The sequence below is a fragment of the Camponotus vicinus genome, unplaced genomic scaffold, assembly GCF_025532165.1.
Source record: "Camponotus vicinus isolate PSW18456_S1 unplaced genomic scaffold, iyCamVici1.0 SCAF_1, whole genome shotgun sequence".
NCBI lineage: Eukaryota > Metazoa > Arthropoda > Insecta > Hymenoptera > Formicidae > Camponotus > Camponotus vicinus.
Window position 1 is genome coordinate 36,981,837 of NW_028141945.1, and position 16,466 is coordinate 36,998,302.

The 16,466-nt window shown below is 36.6% G+C and overlaps 1 protein-coding gene across 5 annotated transcripts; it reads right to left on the minus strand.

Moving 5' to 3' along the window:
- Window positions 1-148: 148 nt before the first annotated feature.
- Window positions 149-16,170, minus strand: LOC145964796 (uncharacterized). Of its 5 annotated transcripts, none has more exons than XM_083087944.1 (7): window positions 16,029-16,170; window positions 7,120-8,471; window positions 6,798-6,979; window positions 5,350-5,376; window positions 3,818-4,060; window positions 3,431-3,688; window positions 149-3,328 (listed from the first exon to the last, which is right to left on the minus strand). In XM_083087944.1, exons 2-7 carry the CDS (start codon window positions 8,401-8,403, stop codon window positions 3,133-3,135), a joined length of 2,190 nt encoding a protein of 729 aa, XP_082944070.1. In that variant the 5' UTR covers window positions 8,404-8,471; window positions 16,029-16,170; the 3' UTR covers window positions 149-3,132. The 5 variants fall into 5 exon arrangements, with proteins under 5 accessions (XP_082944070.1, XP_082944042.1, XP_082944060.1 ...); XM_083087916.1 differs by having other exon boundaries at window positions 15,513-16,160; XM_083087934.1 differs by lacking the exon at window positions 16,029-16,170 and adding an exon at window positions 15,048-15,275.
- Between the last annotated feature and the right edge of the window lie 296 nt (window positions 16,171-16,466).

A 16,466-nucleotide genomic window follows, 5' to 3' on the forward strand; every position in this document is an offset into this window, starting at 1 on the left:
TTTTCTTTCGAAGTCGAAATGACAGGAGAGAAAGATCTCTCGAATGAATTCCCGAGAATACAAAAAGCAAAAGATAAACGCGTTCGCGCGTTTCAAATATGTATGCGTCTGATGAATGCAGGTCTAATGCCAAGAAAACTCGTTTCCATTGATTGTATCATGAATTTATTTGAAATATCTAGTATAGATCTATTTCTCTTATATTCTATATGTACAAACGATAGCGTAATAAAGTATAATACACATTATTTTAACAGACGTTAACAAAGATGCTAATCTAATATATTAAAAATAATTATTATTCTAAACGCGTTCGGGGACACGAATTCATCTCTTGCGTCTTTTTTTTTCTTTTTTCTAAAGAATACAACGCATACAACATAATTATGTAAAATAAAATAAAATTGGTATGTGTCTGCTCCTTTTAAAATAATTCAAGAAATTCTATAAACATTTCTTGCTGCACTAAAGAATCATGTAAAATCAACGTATACTACTCTTTGCTACATATATACATGCAGTCCTATATCTCTTTCTGTAAAATATATCATTGTTTGATAATCGCATCAAACTTACTCATGTATGTAAAAATGAGGTAAAAGATGTAAAAATTCATACATGGTATTTTTGATAAATCTGTTGTACATATATAATATCGAATATCATAGAAATTAAATTAAATAAAAAATTATTTGTATCAAAATTAAATTAATAAAATATTTTATCGCTCAAATGTTTTTATTTAAATAATAACTGTAAATTGTGTTTGTCATTTTTGAATTTTTTTTCTACAATCTTTTGAATAGCTTACAACAGTAGATGATACTACAGAATCTCAATAGCAATAAGATATTTCAAAAGTTGTAACTCAACAAAATATTCATAAATGATGAAATATATTCATATTACGACAGGATATACGAATAATCTTTTCTGCTTTGTGTGGAAGATTCACGTTCGACGTGAATCAGTCGTTATAATTATCTCTTTATATACACTTGTATTTGCCATGTACATTTCTTTTAGAGCTTTCTTAATGCTAAAGTTAGTGAGTGACGAAAGTATATAGCCGGTCGATAATAACTATTTAAACCTCTGTCCCACATTGAGAAGAGATAAAATAGCATCTTATACACTGTCCCAACACGTAGGGCACTATTACGTCCTGCATTCTATTATTATAAATGAAATTAAATGACAATTATCGAAGACTCATTAATAATAATGTGTGCATTGATAATGTTCTAAAATAATTTAACTAAACAAAATTTGGTTCGTGACGTATTGTGGATCAAGATGGAAGACTATTTCAATGTATTTTTAATATTAAATAGATTCTTTCATCGCTCGAACGTCATTGCATTTTCTTTCACAGTTACGCTCTACATGTTTTAATAATCTTTTATACATGTTGTAGAGTTTGAAATGCATACATAAATTTAACATATATATATGAACCGGGTTAAACGTGAAGCAATCACAACTGAATTTGACTTTGAACACAACTGCATTGGTCTTTACTCTACCACACATATTGTTTTTTTCCTTTTTAAATCTTGACAAGATAAATTTACTGTTACCTTCTCAATATAACACATTTAACATAAATAAATATTGTTTTTCTATCTCATATAATTTTATATATATTTTTGATATTTCTTAATTTAATCACATGTGATGAATTTCACGTTAACCCCATTGTGAGATACTTATCCTCGACAAATACTGAATATAGGTATAAAAATGTAGGTGTAACTGTGTAACAAATTTCGCTAAATGTGAAAAAAACTTGCCATTTTAAATTGTCTAATGCAAAAATTTACAATACGAATATCAGAAAGATGCAGCAGCAATATTGAGAGAAATGTTATTTGTAAATATAAATATTAAAATACAGAAACAAAGAAACGTCAATTTTGCTTTTTTTTTTTAAGATTTTGTGAAAATGTCAGTTTTTATATATTATTCATTCTTCATAAATGTAATTCCCCAAAAATATTGCTTACTGCAATCTTTTCACATTAAATAGGCATTTGTTTCACTTTATTCATTTCATACGTCTATCATTGCACTCTCTTGTATACAGTGTATTTGTTAAACAGATGAAACGAAAAAAATTGTTCAATATTATTAAACAAAATTTTATGAAAATGGTATAAAAACTCACAATGAATAAATGGATTAACATTTTTAAATTAGCTTGCAGCTAGTTATCAGAATACGTACTAGTAATAGCTAGGAACTTGAAGAAGCATTACTTCCATTTTTCGCTTTTTATTGATATACATTTAATATGCAAAATAGGTTATTCACTTTGAATAACTCCATAGCGTTCACGTCATGTCCATCTGTAAATTGGATAACAGCATTTTCTTTCTCCGGATTTCTTTTTAAAACAGAATTTTCATATAACAAACAAAATATTAATGTAACAAAAACACTATGAAAAATGGAGAGTCTAAAAGATTATTATTTTTTTAGTGTTATAAAGAGGTAGAAATAAAAAAAAATATATATTACATATATATATATATATATATATATATATATATATATATATATATATATATTGCATCCGCACGTTTAAATACAGGTGCATGTGTATATACATATATATATATATATATATATATGTATGTATGTATGTATGTATGTATGTATGTATGTTTGTGTGTATGCTATGTGTGTATGTGTATGTGTGGAATGATGAGATATAATAAGATATATTTAATTTGAAAATAAGAATGTTCTCTTTCTCTTTTGTCTATTTTGTGCCGCAACAGCTTTTCACATTGTAGCAGATTTTGAATAAAATAAAATAAACAAAAAGCAGATCTTAAGTGTCAACCATAATTTACATGTTTCGGTTTTATTTACAGTTACATTCTTTTCAGTAAATACACTGGAGAAAGAAATAGCTCTCTGGTGTCACTGTACATAAACTTGAATCGTTCGGGTCGTATGTACTTTGTTAAGTATCACACACGAGATATAATTCTTTAGTTAAATATCTCGAGGGCGTCTCATAACAATGTTACGCACGTAATCAATGTGTAAATCAATGTGTTATCGGCTTATTTAGAACGCCGAATGATAGTAATCGTAAGTAGGCCAGTAAGGCTGTAGCCAATCCTAGCTGGTACGTTGGCGCTTTTTGGCAGGGTGCTCTTCAGATGAATGAGCCGGGGAAGGCATGACCATATCTCCTCTATTAAACATATATTTGAATTGTGGCATGTATTTCATTACACTCCTAACTTGGATTAAAGGTAGATCTTCAACTAACGAAGAACATTTGCCTGCTTCCATTAACATCTTCATTTGTTGTCTGTAAATATAAATTATATAATTTAATTATATAATTTTCTTTATGCAAAAGTATAAAACATGTCGTGGAATATACTGTTTTCCATATCTATTTTTATCTTACCTATTTCCTTGATATAAGTCTATATGTAAAACATCTGTAAGGACTTGTTTACAACTTTCAATGTCACAGGCAGGAAAAAAGTTGGAAATAAAATCAGGAAGTGTCATTAACAATTCAGTGTAGATATAAGGTTTGAAGTTGATGCAAGGTACCATCTTTTCTTCAACCAGTGCTTTCTGTATTTGGTAAGGTTGTACATGGCAAGTTGACATATGTGTTTCTGATATCGGTATTAATGGTTTTCTCCCTCGGGTATCCCTAAAAAATTACTTAAATATGACAAAGTGTTCATTAAATCAAACGCAATAAATATTGCAAAAAAAATTCCTATTAAGCACATATCTCTTCATTCAATACTTTTAAAATAATGATAAGTCTAATATATACCTGGAACTGCTACTGCTACTACCGCTGCTACCATTGACTGGTATTAGGGGAGGTGGATATTTTACATGAGATGTGTTATGTACAGATGGTGTATGTCTTTGCGGATGTAATAAAGTCGATGCTGACGTATGTACTGGCATTAAAGCTTGAACTTGTTCGCTCAAGCCAAGCATTTGTGGATATGTACTTGCTGTGACTGCATTAGGTACACCTAATGTAGGTGTTGTATATGTAGTGGTCACCCTGAAATAGAAAATTTATTACATTATTTTTGATTACTTTGTAGAATAATTGTTATTTTTTAATTTTATTATACTATTTATTTATATATTCTATTAAAGTCTTCAGCCTCTTTAGCAATGAATAGTAATGAAGATAAATGCATATTTTTTGTGCTTTTTATTGCTTCTATTTTTATGTTGTTATTAAATTAAAATTAATTTAAATTAATTTAAATTAATTTAAATTAATTTAAATTCATTTAAATAAAGTGCTCAATACATTGCAACATCAGAAAATAAGAAATAAAAATTTGTATATACACATGAACAATATAGAACTTGTATATACAAGTGATTTTGTGCGTGATTAAATTATATAATTATATGACATTTATGTGCTTATATAAATTACAATAAATTTAAACAAGAATAATTAAATTTATAAATGTATTTTTTTGCAATCAAATTGTAAAAAATTTCAAAATGTTATTAAAATTAATTTATATAAAAACAATTTATGTGAAAATAAAAAATATATATAAAAATACATAAACATATATTCATTAATTTTATAAAAAAATTTATAATAGTGCTGTCAACACTATTTCAAGTATTAGCCAAAGCATTTTTGTTGGTATTATAAAATAATATATATAAAAATAATATATAAAATAATACATATAATATTGGAATATACAAGTTATAATTATATAAACTAATGTGTAATAATATGAAATGATACTATTTCTCATAAAATTGTTAATTGAGGTATAATACTACCATTTTTTCTATTTGTATGGACAAACTAGTGGACTCGTTTATAATTAATGCATAATCTTTTTCTAAATATAGGAATTACTCAATCATTAAATCATTTTAGATGAGAGACAAACACTCCTGGCTCAATTATCTGCATATTTATATACTGAGACTATTGTACTCATATTGACAGCACTATGATACAAAACTATAAATGTTTTAAAATATTAAATACATGTATCATATTATGTAACAAGTGTATGCAAGTAACCAAGAAAGTTTGTGCAGCTTCCTGCTCCTCATAAAAACTGCACGAATTTTCTCTTAGTTATGTGTGATAATATTAATAAATATATTATAAAAAGCAGAAATTTACAACTGAGTCAATGTATTTATCACGCAAAGAAGCTTCAAAGACAGTCATATAGATTAATTATAAGTATTAATATTAGAATTTTATTTCTGTATGAATCAGTTTGATATAAACTTGTGCATGCTATCTTATTTCTTATGATAATCTATACGACTATAGTATATTTTACAAAGACTCACCAGTCATCCTTCCCATAGGTGGGATAACTATATAAAAACAAAAACACGTTGTATGTACAAATGCAGAAAGCTATAGTGCAGATACTCTACATATAATAAATAATTATACTTTATATATAACACAATTTTTTAAGCTGATATAAACATATATATGGCAGTAATGAGATTAATATTTCATGCTTAATGTGTTGTATGCAAAGAGTGAACATTTTCTCCTTCACAAATTATCTCAATATATTAATTTACTTGATTAGGGAAAGAGAATATACTCAATATATTAATTTACTTGATTAGGGAAAGAGAATATACTTATAATTTCTCTTTTCTAAACTAAAAATTTATTTAACAATATGTTTATAATTAATATTACTGCACTAGATTCATTAAATGTACGATCTTTCTTTTTTTGAAAAACTATTTTGTATTCCAAAAACAAGATAAAATTATAGGTGATTAAAATTTAAACAATATAATAACACACATGTAACAATATAAAACAGATGCAATATTTTTATAGGATATTATACAATTGCTACTGTGCTAATTGATTCCATATATCATAAGCAAGCATGTACTCTGTGTGTAGGTGGAAATACTATAAAATTGCCAAAAAAGTAGCCAAAATATTTATATAAATTTGATATATATATATACCTCTTTTAATAAATTAAGTTTTCAATATATAACAAATGATAGTATTTCATTTCTAATTGTTTCAAAGTATCTATTTAGATCTTGTAAAAAATTGGAACTGATCTTGTAAATATTTTTATTCGAAATTTTATGTACAAATCAGAAATTTTAATTAACTTTCTTTATTATGTGTACTTTTTAATGTTTTCTACTCATATGATAAAGAAAGAAAGATACAGAATCATTTAAATTTCAAATATTAGATTCGAAAAAGTACAGAAAAGAACTAAATGACCTTCATAAGTATTTTTACTTGAATAATTTTCATTTTTTTATCATCAGAAATTATGATGGAGATTATGTACCACAGATTCAATATTTTTCTAAACAACTAAAAACAAGATACTATCATTTTCTGTATTAAAAAATTTAATTAAAAGTGAAAAGTGCCAAATTTGAATAAATATCAGAGAACTGGAAAAAAAATTAAGATATTTTTGAAATTATCTAAAGCTTTGTAAACTTTATTACATATACATATATACATATACATATACATATATATATATATATATATATATATATATATATATATATAAAATTTTCTAAAAGTCATATGCCACTTATATATACATATACATACATATATATATATATATATATATATATATATATGTGTGTGTGTGTGTGTGTGTGTGTGTGTGTGTGTGTGTGTGTGTGTGTGTGTGTGTGTGTGTGTGTGTGTGTGTGTGTGTGTGTGTGTGTGTGTGTGTGTATAAGTGGCATGACTTTTAGAAAATTTTATTAATGCTTACCCAAGGTTGGGTTGATTGGAGTGAACAGTTGCTCGTACAAGAGGTGGTGGTGGCTGAGCTTGAGCAACTTGGGCTTGCATGGTTGTAGTCGGATATACTCCAGGATATTGAGCTGCTGTTCCACTACTGCCCGTTCTACTTCTCGATTGTTGGGGATAGTTTTTGGCGGCAGCAGACATTTGCTGAAAATTAAAAACTGTACATTTGATGTGAAGTTGAACACAAAAATATAAATAGAAATTTAGCATAAATAATATTGAGATTTATAAAATAGGCATCACTATTATATAGTCGACTTTAAACACTTAGGAGATTAGCTTACGTTGAGCATATTCGCACGTATAAGGGAACTAGCTTGGGAACTGAGGGCCGGTTGAAAGGTAGGTTGACCGCCGACGAGACCCGACCAGCCGTTAACTACACCTTGTACATTATTTAGCATAGGTTGTGATACTATGTTCGATCTACCGGCGGGAAGTCCCGATGGAGAAGAATGCGCGGGATGTGTTGTCACTACGGACCTGGTCTGTCCATGTAGTCGCGTCATTTGCGGCGCTGTACTCACGACAGTTCCCCGCGGCATTATGTTAGGCATCGGCGTGGCACGCGCGTTTAAAGGTGGTACTATTTTATTTGCGCTTTGCACAGAAGTAGGCTTAGTCGCCGGCGGTGTGGGCGGTTGTTTCGTCCATCCCCCGCCGCTACCATTGCCATTGCTGTTCACCAGTAACTGCGAGTCCATTACTTTGGTCGGCCAATAGTCCTCGAAGCCGGTACCCGGTGGAAAGTAACTCTTAATATCATTCAAACTAATCACTGAACACGTTTCACTGGCAAACAGTTCGTTACGTATACCCTGTACTTTACAGCAGAACTTCAAGTACGATAGATCCCACCCTTCGAGTTTTTCCGCCTTTAACTTGAGGTTCTCGGTTTCACCCTCGAAATAAAATAACGGCACGTACTGTAGACCATCCTTCACCGTGTAAGGTACTACAGACTCCTTATTTATTCGTATGAAACCGCATTTCTCCGCTTTGCGTCCGCTTGTTACATTCGGATTGCTACCTGCGGTCAATTTCGTGTAACATACATCGAGAAACGTATAAAACTCCTTAGCGTCCGAGAGTCGCACCACTAAATCCTTGCACGTAAATGTGTCCCTCCCGAATTGATTCTCACAATGCTTAGTGTTAATATCATTGAATAATTTGCTTTCAGCCTCCGTGATATAATAACTTCTTATACACGTACAGCTGTAGATGTCCGCGTGGAGATAGCTCAGGTACTTGTTGAGAAGCTTAGATTCTAGGATGCGTACGGCGCAATATTTTTCGCCGGACCGAAATATATAAGGTATGTGACATTCGTCGAAGCTTGTCCAGCCGAATCGTCCTCTCTGGCTGTCGTCGTCGAGTGCTGGCGCTTTAATCTCCATAGTAACCGGCGGTTTTGGAGCCGACGATCCATCGTTTGGCCGTTTGTTCAGATATCCAAGAATACTGGGAAGATTAGGCTGCTGCTGCTGCTGCGGTACGAGGCATTGCGGCCTCGGTTGTTGCACCGCTGGCATGTTTAACATTTTCGTCTTGTTCGCTTCCACCATTTTGGCAGCCAATTCACGGATCTCCGCTTCATCTGGACGTTCTTGTTTAACAACAACTTTATCGAAACCTGGAAAAGAAATAAGGAACGTATAAGCTTTGTCTCTGCTGCGAGCATCATTATTCAATGCTTAATTTTTACAACTAATTATGTATGTTGCATCAAAAAAATATGACATGTTTATATTAAGATTGATGATGTGTGATATAAAATATTTACATTAAGTGTAGAAAGCTCACACACTTTTTTTATTATATTGTAAAAGTCAAGAAATTAATTACATTACAAGAGAGTGAGCATCGCAAAAAATTCTACTGATATATAGACACGTTCTTTATATTGTCTTCAACATTATTATCTCTTTGATTAATGACAAACTCGACCAAATCTTATTTTCAAACACTTTATAAACTTATTAATTCACCTCGCGGAAGTACGTATTCATATATCATATATATACGTATGTATCATAGGAATAAATCTTAAACAGAATATGCAAACGAAATTTCTATGCACCAACACAAATAATTATTTACTCTGGCCACTACACAGCTGACGTAACTGGCTTTAACACGCGATACTAATCACTGGAAGCCTTGCCAAATTAATGAAACAATGATAACACAAATGAGTTTCAACACTTTTCACGTGTATGTAAGTTAAAATATGCATTTTTTTCAAATTAAATTTCTCAATGAAAAATCAAGTTAAATTTCAGAAAAAAGAAAAATATATATTATAAAAATATTACATATTAAAATATATTATATATTAAAAATATTATATATTATATATTAAAACGATCTTTTATCGCACAATTTATTTCATCGAATGTAAGTAATATACTGAACTTTTCGTTTTACGACGTAATGATTATACATTTAAAATACAAAAGAATATTTACAATTTAAAAGACAATCGCACGCTTTAAGCTTCCTTTTACCGAAACCGCGTCAAAACAATTGAAAATTTTCATGTAGCGTAAATAAAGGAGTAAACGTGCCGAGTCTCGTGTAAAGTCAAAGATAGAATAAATAGATAAATAGGTAAAACCAATCACCGCGCACGTGATGAGCCTTAATTAAAGATCCTCGATCAATTTCTCACACTCGATAACACGATGGCGCATCGCGTCGCGATTATCAAAACATAAACCGCAGGGTAAACAATCCTCCCTTCTCCAATAGCAACGAGGATTCTTACAACTTGTCGATTCTACAATTCTATCGGAAACTTATTCGAACACTCGCATACTTTAATCGGTCATTCGCTCGGGGACCCTTACGTGACGACGTAAGAAATTGACATGTATAATTTTGGTGACCTCTGTTTTTTTCCCACCTACATCTATCAAAGGACGCATTACGCCAGTCATTCTACTTGTATGATTGATGACAAACAAAGTGTCATTGTCCTAAGACATTGGACACCGGCTTGAATTCCCGGATCGACATTCAAGTGTCAAGCGAATAAGACATGTACGAAGGAAAGACATACTGAGTGACATTCGCTCAGGTGCCATCCGCGATGGACTGCTTTTCTCGAGCCATATGGCGTCGGTGCTGCTGTCGGCACTCGCGACCGGTATATCCGTGAAGCCGTTCCTCATCCTCGACGGTCGAGAGGGTTTCCCTTGATTCAGTCGCGAAATCACATCGCAGCTGAACGGTCCGATAGACCACAGTGTCTCCTTCGTTGAGGTTATAACGTGCGGTACGTCCACCTACGGGTACCGCCGACGATATCGCGCGCGACCCATGTTACATGACGGGGAGCAAAACGAGGAACAAGAGGAGAAGAGGACGAGGACGAGGATGACGTATCAACGGTGGACGTTGTAGTGGATGAAACACACACGAGAAAGTCGTTTCTCTAAATGATGATCTCGATTCTTGCAGTTTTCACGCTTTCCCTCGATGAGGACGACGTTTCACTTCGTGCGCCGATACGATTATACCAGGTGGCGCGAAAGATTCTCATCGTCACTACACCATCATCGCTGTCGCTACCGTCATCGTCGTCGTCGTCGTCGTCGTCGTCGTCTTCGTCGTCGTCGTCGCTGCCACCGCCGCCGCTGCCACCACCATCACCACCATCGCGCTCGATATGCGTTGAGGGTTTAGGTGAAACTGGGGAAGAACGGGGTACGTAGACGGTATCGTTCCTCCGCCGACTACGTACATGCTCCGGGCGTATCTCCGCGAGCCGTTGGAGCTTTCCCAAGGATCACGGCGCACTCGAACGAGGACAGCAGCAGCATATTTTATCGGGCGCGTTTTCCCAGTCTTTGGCGCAAGCCTCGATTTCAAGCCGTCCGATAGGCCGCGTCGTAACGACGAGCTGTCCGCCCGCGGCTCCACGGGGACACTAGGCGCATTTCCGTGTAGTCTAGTCCGCGTACTCTACGCTAACTTGGCAGCACTCTCTGCGCGGACTGTACCGAGTAGGTATATGTGCCCGCCAGTGTCGTCCTCGACGGATCGCGTTCGAACCGGCCTCGGCATTCTTGAGATATCCGCGAGCCCGCGCGGCTCTTCGTTTGGAGATCGTTTGGGGATTCACGGCGGATTCAGTGACAGCGCGATGTTTCGACGCGGACATGTCATTGCCCGCGACCGTGTCTGGAAATGTGTTCAAATACATTGGTGTAGTATATTTGACAGACACCGGTCAATAAGTATAGCATGTTTTCGATCAAGTGACCCACTGATTCTGCGACATCCTGTATACTTGCAGAGGAGACTTGATTGAAATTTTTTCATCTTTTTTTTTTTCACTCCGTGTCACTTGAAGCGTAAGAATAATTCTCGAAACGAGTGCAATCGGCGTTCAATAATGCTCAAAATGGAGCGATCGAAAAATAGATTCGCGAGAAAAAACGCGATATTTTCACGTTAAAATGTTCTTCAACAGAATAAGGCAGAATCGTCAATCTCCCGCACGTCCAATTAATTTCAGTTAATTAGTATGCAAACTCTGTGATTACAAGAGTGTGTGTGTGTGTGTCTAAATATAATATCCTCTTTATAATGCTCATATAATATTGCACACATATTTTTTCGAATCTTTCTTCTTTAAATCTTTCATATTAATTGAAGGAAATATATATATATATATATATATATATATATATATATATATATATATAAAATATAAATTTTCCATATCTATCTATTTCTATAAATAGAACTGCATATTTAATGCTAGATACAACCGAGTTTCTAACTAATAATATAATTATAATTTAATCTTTATATTAGAAAAGTAAAAATTAATTACATTCTATATTCTACAGGAGGAAAATCATTTCCTTATAAATTTATCTTTTACAAACTAAGGAAGAAATTGAACGAATAAAAGGATAAGACACAACTCTATATTAAACATATATCAAATGTCCCTAAAAATCATGTTAAAAATATTCTACTATAGAACCAACTTTCAAGGGAAACCGTCATGTTACTATTTCATTGAAATGATGAATAAAATCCCGCCATTTTTGGAATAAATGTATCATTGTGCACACTCGATATATACTCATTCGAAAACGAATTTCATTTATTTTACATGCAATTTTGCAAAATTTGCTGCAAATACAATTTTGATCCCAATATCTCTGATTTTCTGAGATGCGATAGCGCCTATACGTGGATAGTCGAAACGAATGACGGCCCTCGATCTCGAATCGCGCGCATCGTGTGACATGGATCAGATGCAGGCTAGGTACATACCACTCAAAGAGTAGCCAGGACTGGCGCGTAAGATCGCGCAGACGATGTGACAACATCGCACGGTCGATATGCTCTTTCAGGCAAAGTGCCAAGATTGGTAAACGCACGCGGGAGTATATAGTCGTTTCAGGTACCTAACCCTCCCCTCCCTCTAACGCCCGCGCTTGATTCGCTGCTCTCCATCACTCCTGGAACTCATCCGTGGGGTTCACCCCGATGGTGGGGGTTCGCGTAGAGGAGTAGGAGTATGGAAGTTGCGCAGAACCCAGCCAGACGTTAGCTCCCGCTCACGCCATTGCGCAGCTCTTACGTATATAAAGCCGTCGGCCGCCTATGTACTACATATGTATTATACTTATTATTTTAATCATGATTTACGAGCGCGGCGTTGCCGGTTCTCGCTCCGGGCACGCCCATTCCCTCTCTTGTCTCACTTTTCAGCCATATAGGCGAATACATAGAAACGCGCGCGCGGAAAAGCAACGTCGCTTGATCGATACTTGAGAAACTTGCAATAAAAAAATGACTATCGTGAATACATTTCTTCGATGGCCCGCGAGTATATAGATTAAGGATTCTCTTACGCACATTTTGTCTAATGTAAATATAATTAAACTTCCTGCCAAATGCACATTTTTTCAAATAATTTCCAAAACTGCGCACAATATACATACTCGAGTATACATATCTATTATTTACAAGATATTATATGTCCCTTAAATATCTATTATTTACAATATATTATATATCCCTTAAATAAAAAATATAGTATGTATACCGGAAATATATATATCTGATTAGCTCATATCGTGCGACGTTGCGGCCTTGATGGCATCTAGTTTTATCGCGCAGCATGTTGGGCCAGTTGTTGTGGCAACACTGGAAAGTCATAGTGATCTATTTATAGTAGCCCTCTAACGTCGCTGTTGCTATGCCAAGCGAAGGCATATTGGCCCAAGGGTGGGGTGGAGATAGGTGGGGATGGATAGAGTGGAGGGAGAAAGAAGGGCAAAGTGTAGGTGGCGCGGAGAGAGCAAGGGGAGGGAAGTTACTAACAGAACAATATGGCGGACCGGATACATGTATATTCTGCCCCAATCTATCCACCATTCTGCTATAACTCGACTTTCTCTATCTCGCTTCCGCATCCACGCTTTCTCTCCCTCTACCCGCGCGCGCTATACGATCCTCTAATCTACATGATAATAGCCTCTCCGACATTTCCTGCACCTTACGAAAGTACGACCATGACGAGTAAATGTTACGCAATGCGCGGGAACTCTAGCGGGCGAAATATAAGGATAGATCACGATAGAACGTTAATAAGGCGCGCATTTCCTTCTCGCGGCCGATGAAATAAAATCAACACGACGAAGGTCATTTCGTCTCCGCTCCCTCCTCCCTTCCCCCCCCCCACCGCTCTCATCCTCCGGATGGCGAAAAGTAAAATAGAGCAAAGGGGGGTCGGAGCCGAAGACGAATGAAAAAAAAGATCCGGACCGCCATCCTTTACGCAGGCGTAATTTTTTTGCGCAGCTCGCGCAAAATTGCATATGGCGCCGTTCACTCGTAGCAGCTGACGAGGCTCGCGCGGCTCCCATGTAACGCCGAAAGCACGCGCAGAGACATAGCGCTACGCGAGCGAGCTCGGCAAGTCTCGGCCATCTTCGGCGCGAGCTGCCTCTTTGTTACATCACTCCTCGCGCTTTATGTAGTACATAGGGGCGGATACATTATGTATCGCGGAGCCATACATATATATATGTCTCTCTTTTTCTTTCTCTTTCTCTCTCTCTCTCCCGTTGTATATAGCGCACACATAGCGCGCGCAGGCAAGCAAGCCGGTCGACGGACACACAGCGCGCACTTGCGGCAAGTAAAGCTTGGCTCCATGTTACACGACGCGCTCGCAAACAAGACGCCGCGCGTTCGACGTATTGCATTATTACGTGTAATTTACGTAGAAGCACGGCGTGGCGAAGCAATTTAACGGCAAATATACGACGCATAGGAAATTCACGGCATTATTACCTTCGTAATAATGGCGTGAAAAATGTACCGCGAGGTGGATTCGCGAAAAATTTAAGAGCGCGATGACGTCCCTTCAAATTTATGCGGCAAATATCCAAAGAATATCTCGAGACGATGTACCTTTTATACTGTGTAATGTTTGTGTACGTGTATGTTTGCGCGTGTGTGTGTAGGTGCGCGCGCGCACAACACCATATTAATATAAATGTTGCGCAACATTTGTAATATCGCGAGATAATATTTCAGAGAAGACACATTTGTTAGTTTCATTACTCGACAAATAATTTGAAATTTTCGCGAATGTTCCTCAGAACTTTGAATGTCCCAGCACAATAGCATATTCTCTAACAACACACATGTTCAAAAGACATCCGAAGGACATTCAAAGGACAGTCAGAGGATATCTTATATCCTCTGGATGACCTCTGGATGTTTTTCGGGCATGTGCGCTGTTAGGGTTTTAAATGACTGAATGTAAGAAATCCTTAAATTGCAAAACCACGTATATTTAAATATTAAAACTACTAAGCAATCCATAGTAATATATTATTAATTCTGCATTCTGGAATATGAGAAATCAAATTTTAATTCATCAAATAAACCGTATTTGTTCGAGAATATAAACTCTCGTTTTTAATATATATGATGTAATAATTTTACATATTTAAAAGATACTTGTCACATAAATTTAGATACACATGATAAACAAGTAGAGCGAGAATGAAAGATCACAAACATCGTCTGACGTTCGTATTGGTAATGAACGTTTGTTTACGTTTAATATTTGTACCGGGCGATTCTCTAAAATTAATGCGCGTACCAAGAGATTAATTCACTAATCGAAAGATGTTCCAAAACATTTATAAAGTACACCATTACTAACCTAATAGATATCGACTTTCTTTACGTCGGTTCTCTTAACAATTTATTCTTATCGTAGAGGAGAGACGTCCACGTTGCATTCCAGTAGAGCAGAATCGAATCATCGAACGACACAGACGCTCGACTTGTCAGCGGCCGACCAACAATTACCGGCACATTTCGCCGGCTTACGAGACGCGTCTCGTGGAAGGCATAAACACTCGCATGAGCGAGAATAGTACGATTAATCGAAGGGAAGGGGATCGCGATGTGTGCGCGCCACAAATAAAGAGGACAGCGCGAGGCGCGGGACGACGCGAGGGAGGCGAGGGAAGGGGGGGGGGGGAACGAGGGAAGAAGGGCATAAAGGTACACGCCGCGGCGAACTCCGCTGGCGCGGTCGCGTCGGCTCCCGCTACCGTCGCCGTCGCCGTCGCCTAACCTCTCGTCTACCTAACCTCTCGTCGCCGCTAACCTCAAACGTTACCTTTCTTAACGTAAGCCTCGACGATCTCTACTTCCTCGTCGGTTATCTTGTCGCCCATCTTCTTCTTCTCGTTAAGCTGGATATCTATGCACATAATTCCACGCCGCCGTGCGGAACTTTCTTCGCGACACGGCCACGATAGCACCGCGCGCCCGTGACATTTACATCAAGTTGCTTGAGGGAGCCAACGAGCGCGAGCGGGAACGCGCGCGAAAATTCGTACACGGCTGATCCGGCGAGCAACCGGAAGGAAGACACGACCGACGCGGTAAAGTCACGGCGCACTCTCAGAAAGCGCTCTTAACGCGGAATACATTCGTCGCGCTACGTTCTCGTCGTGTCGCACTCGTGTACATGGCCGAGGGAACGGTCGAGGATGGCGTAGGGGAAAAGGGGGAAGGCCGAAACACAGGCCGGGGAACGTCAAGACACGTCGAAACAAGCCGAGACCAGCCGCGCGATATCACATCGCCGGTGTTATATATCGTGTTGTATCGCGACGCGAACGAAACGCACCTCATTCGTCGCCGACTCTCTGCCGTTCCGCGTTTTCTGCTGTTTTACCAAGTAACCGGGACTGGGTTTCAGACACTTTCAGATCAGATTTGAATGTTGTACACGTTGCCAGTTCTTTCTCGTTACTTCCTCTCCTATCCCCGAGCCGCCCAGTCCCCCTTTATCTCCTTTCCCCCCTCGCCCGTTCCCCCCTTACCCCCCTTGCAGTCCTTATGTACTTAACGGTTGCGACGTTGCCGCACATCCGGTGGCCGCGTGGTGGGGGAACGGGAATTTCGAAGAGGTGGGGGTTTGTATATAAGCGCAAACATGGCGGATTGGGTGTAGCGAGGTTTTGCATGGCGAATGGGAAGAGAGTGGGAAGGGGATGTACATATATACGTATATGTATATATATATATATATATATATATATATATATATATATACACATAAAAG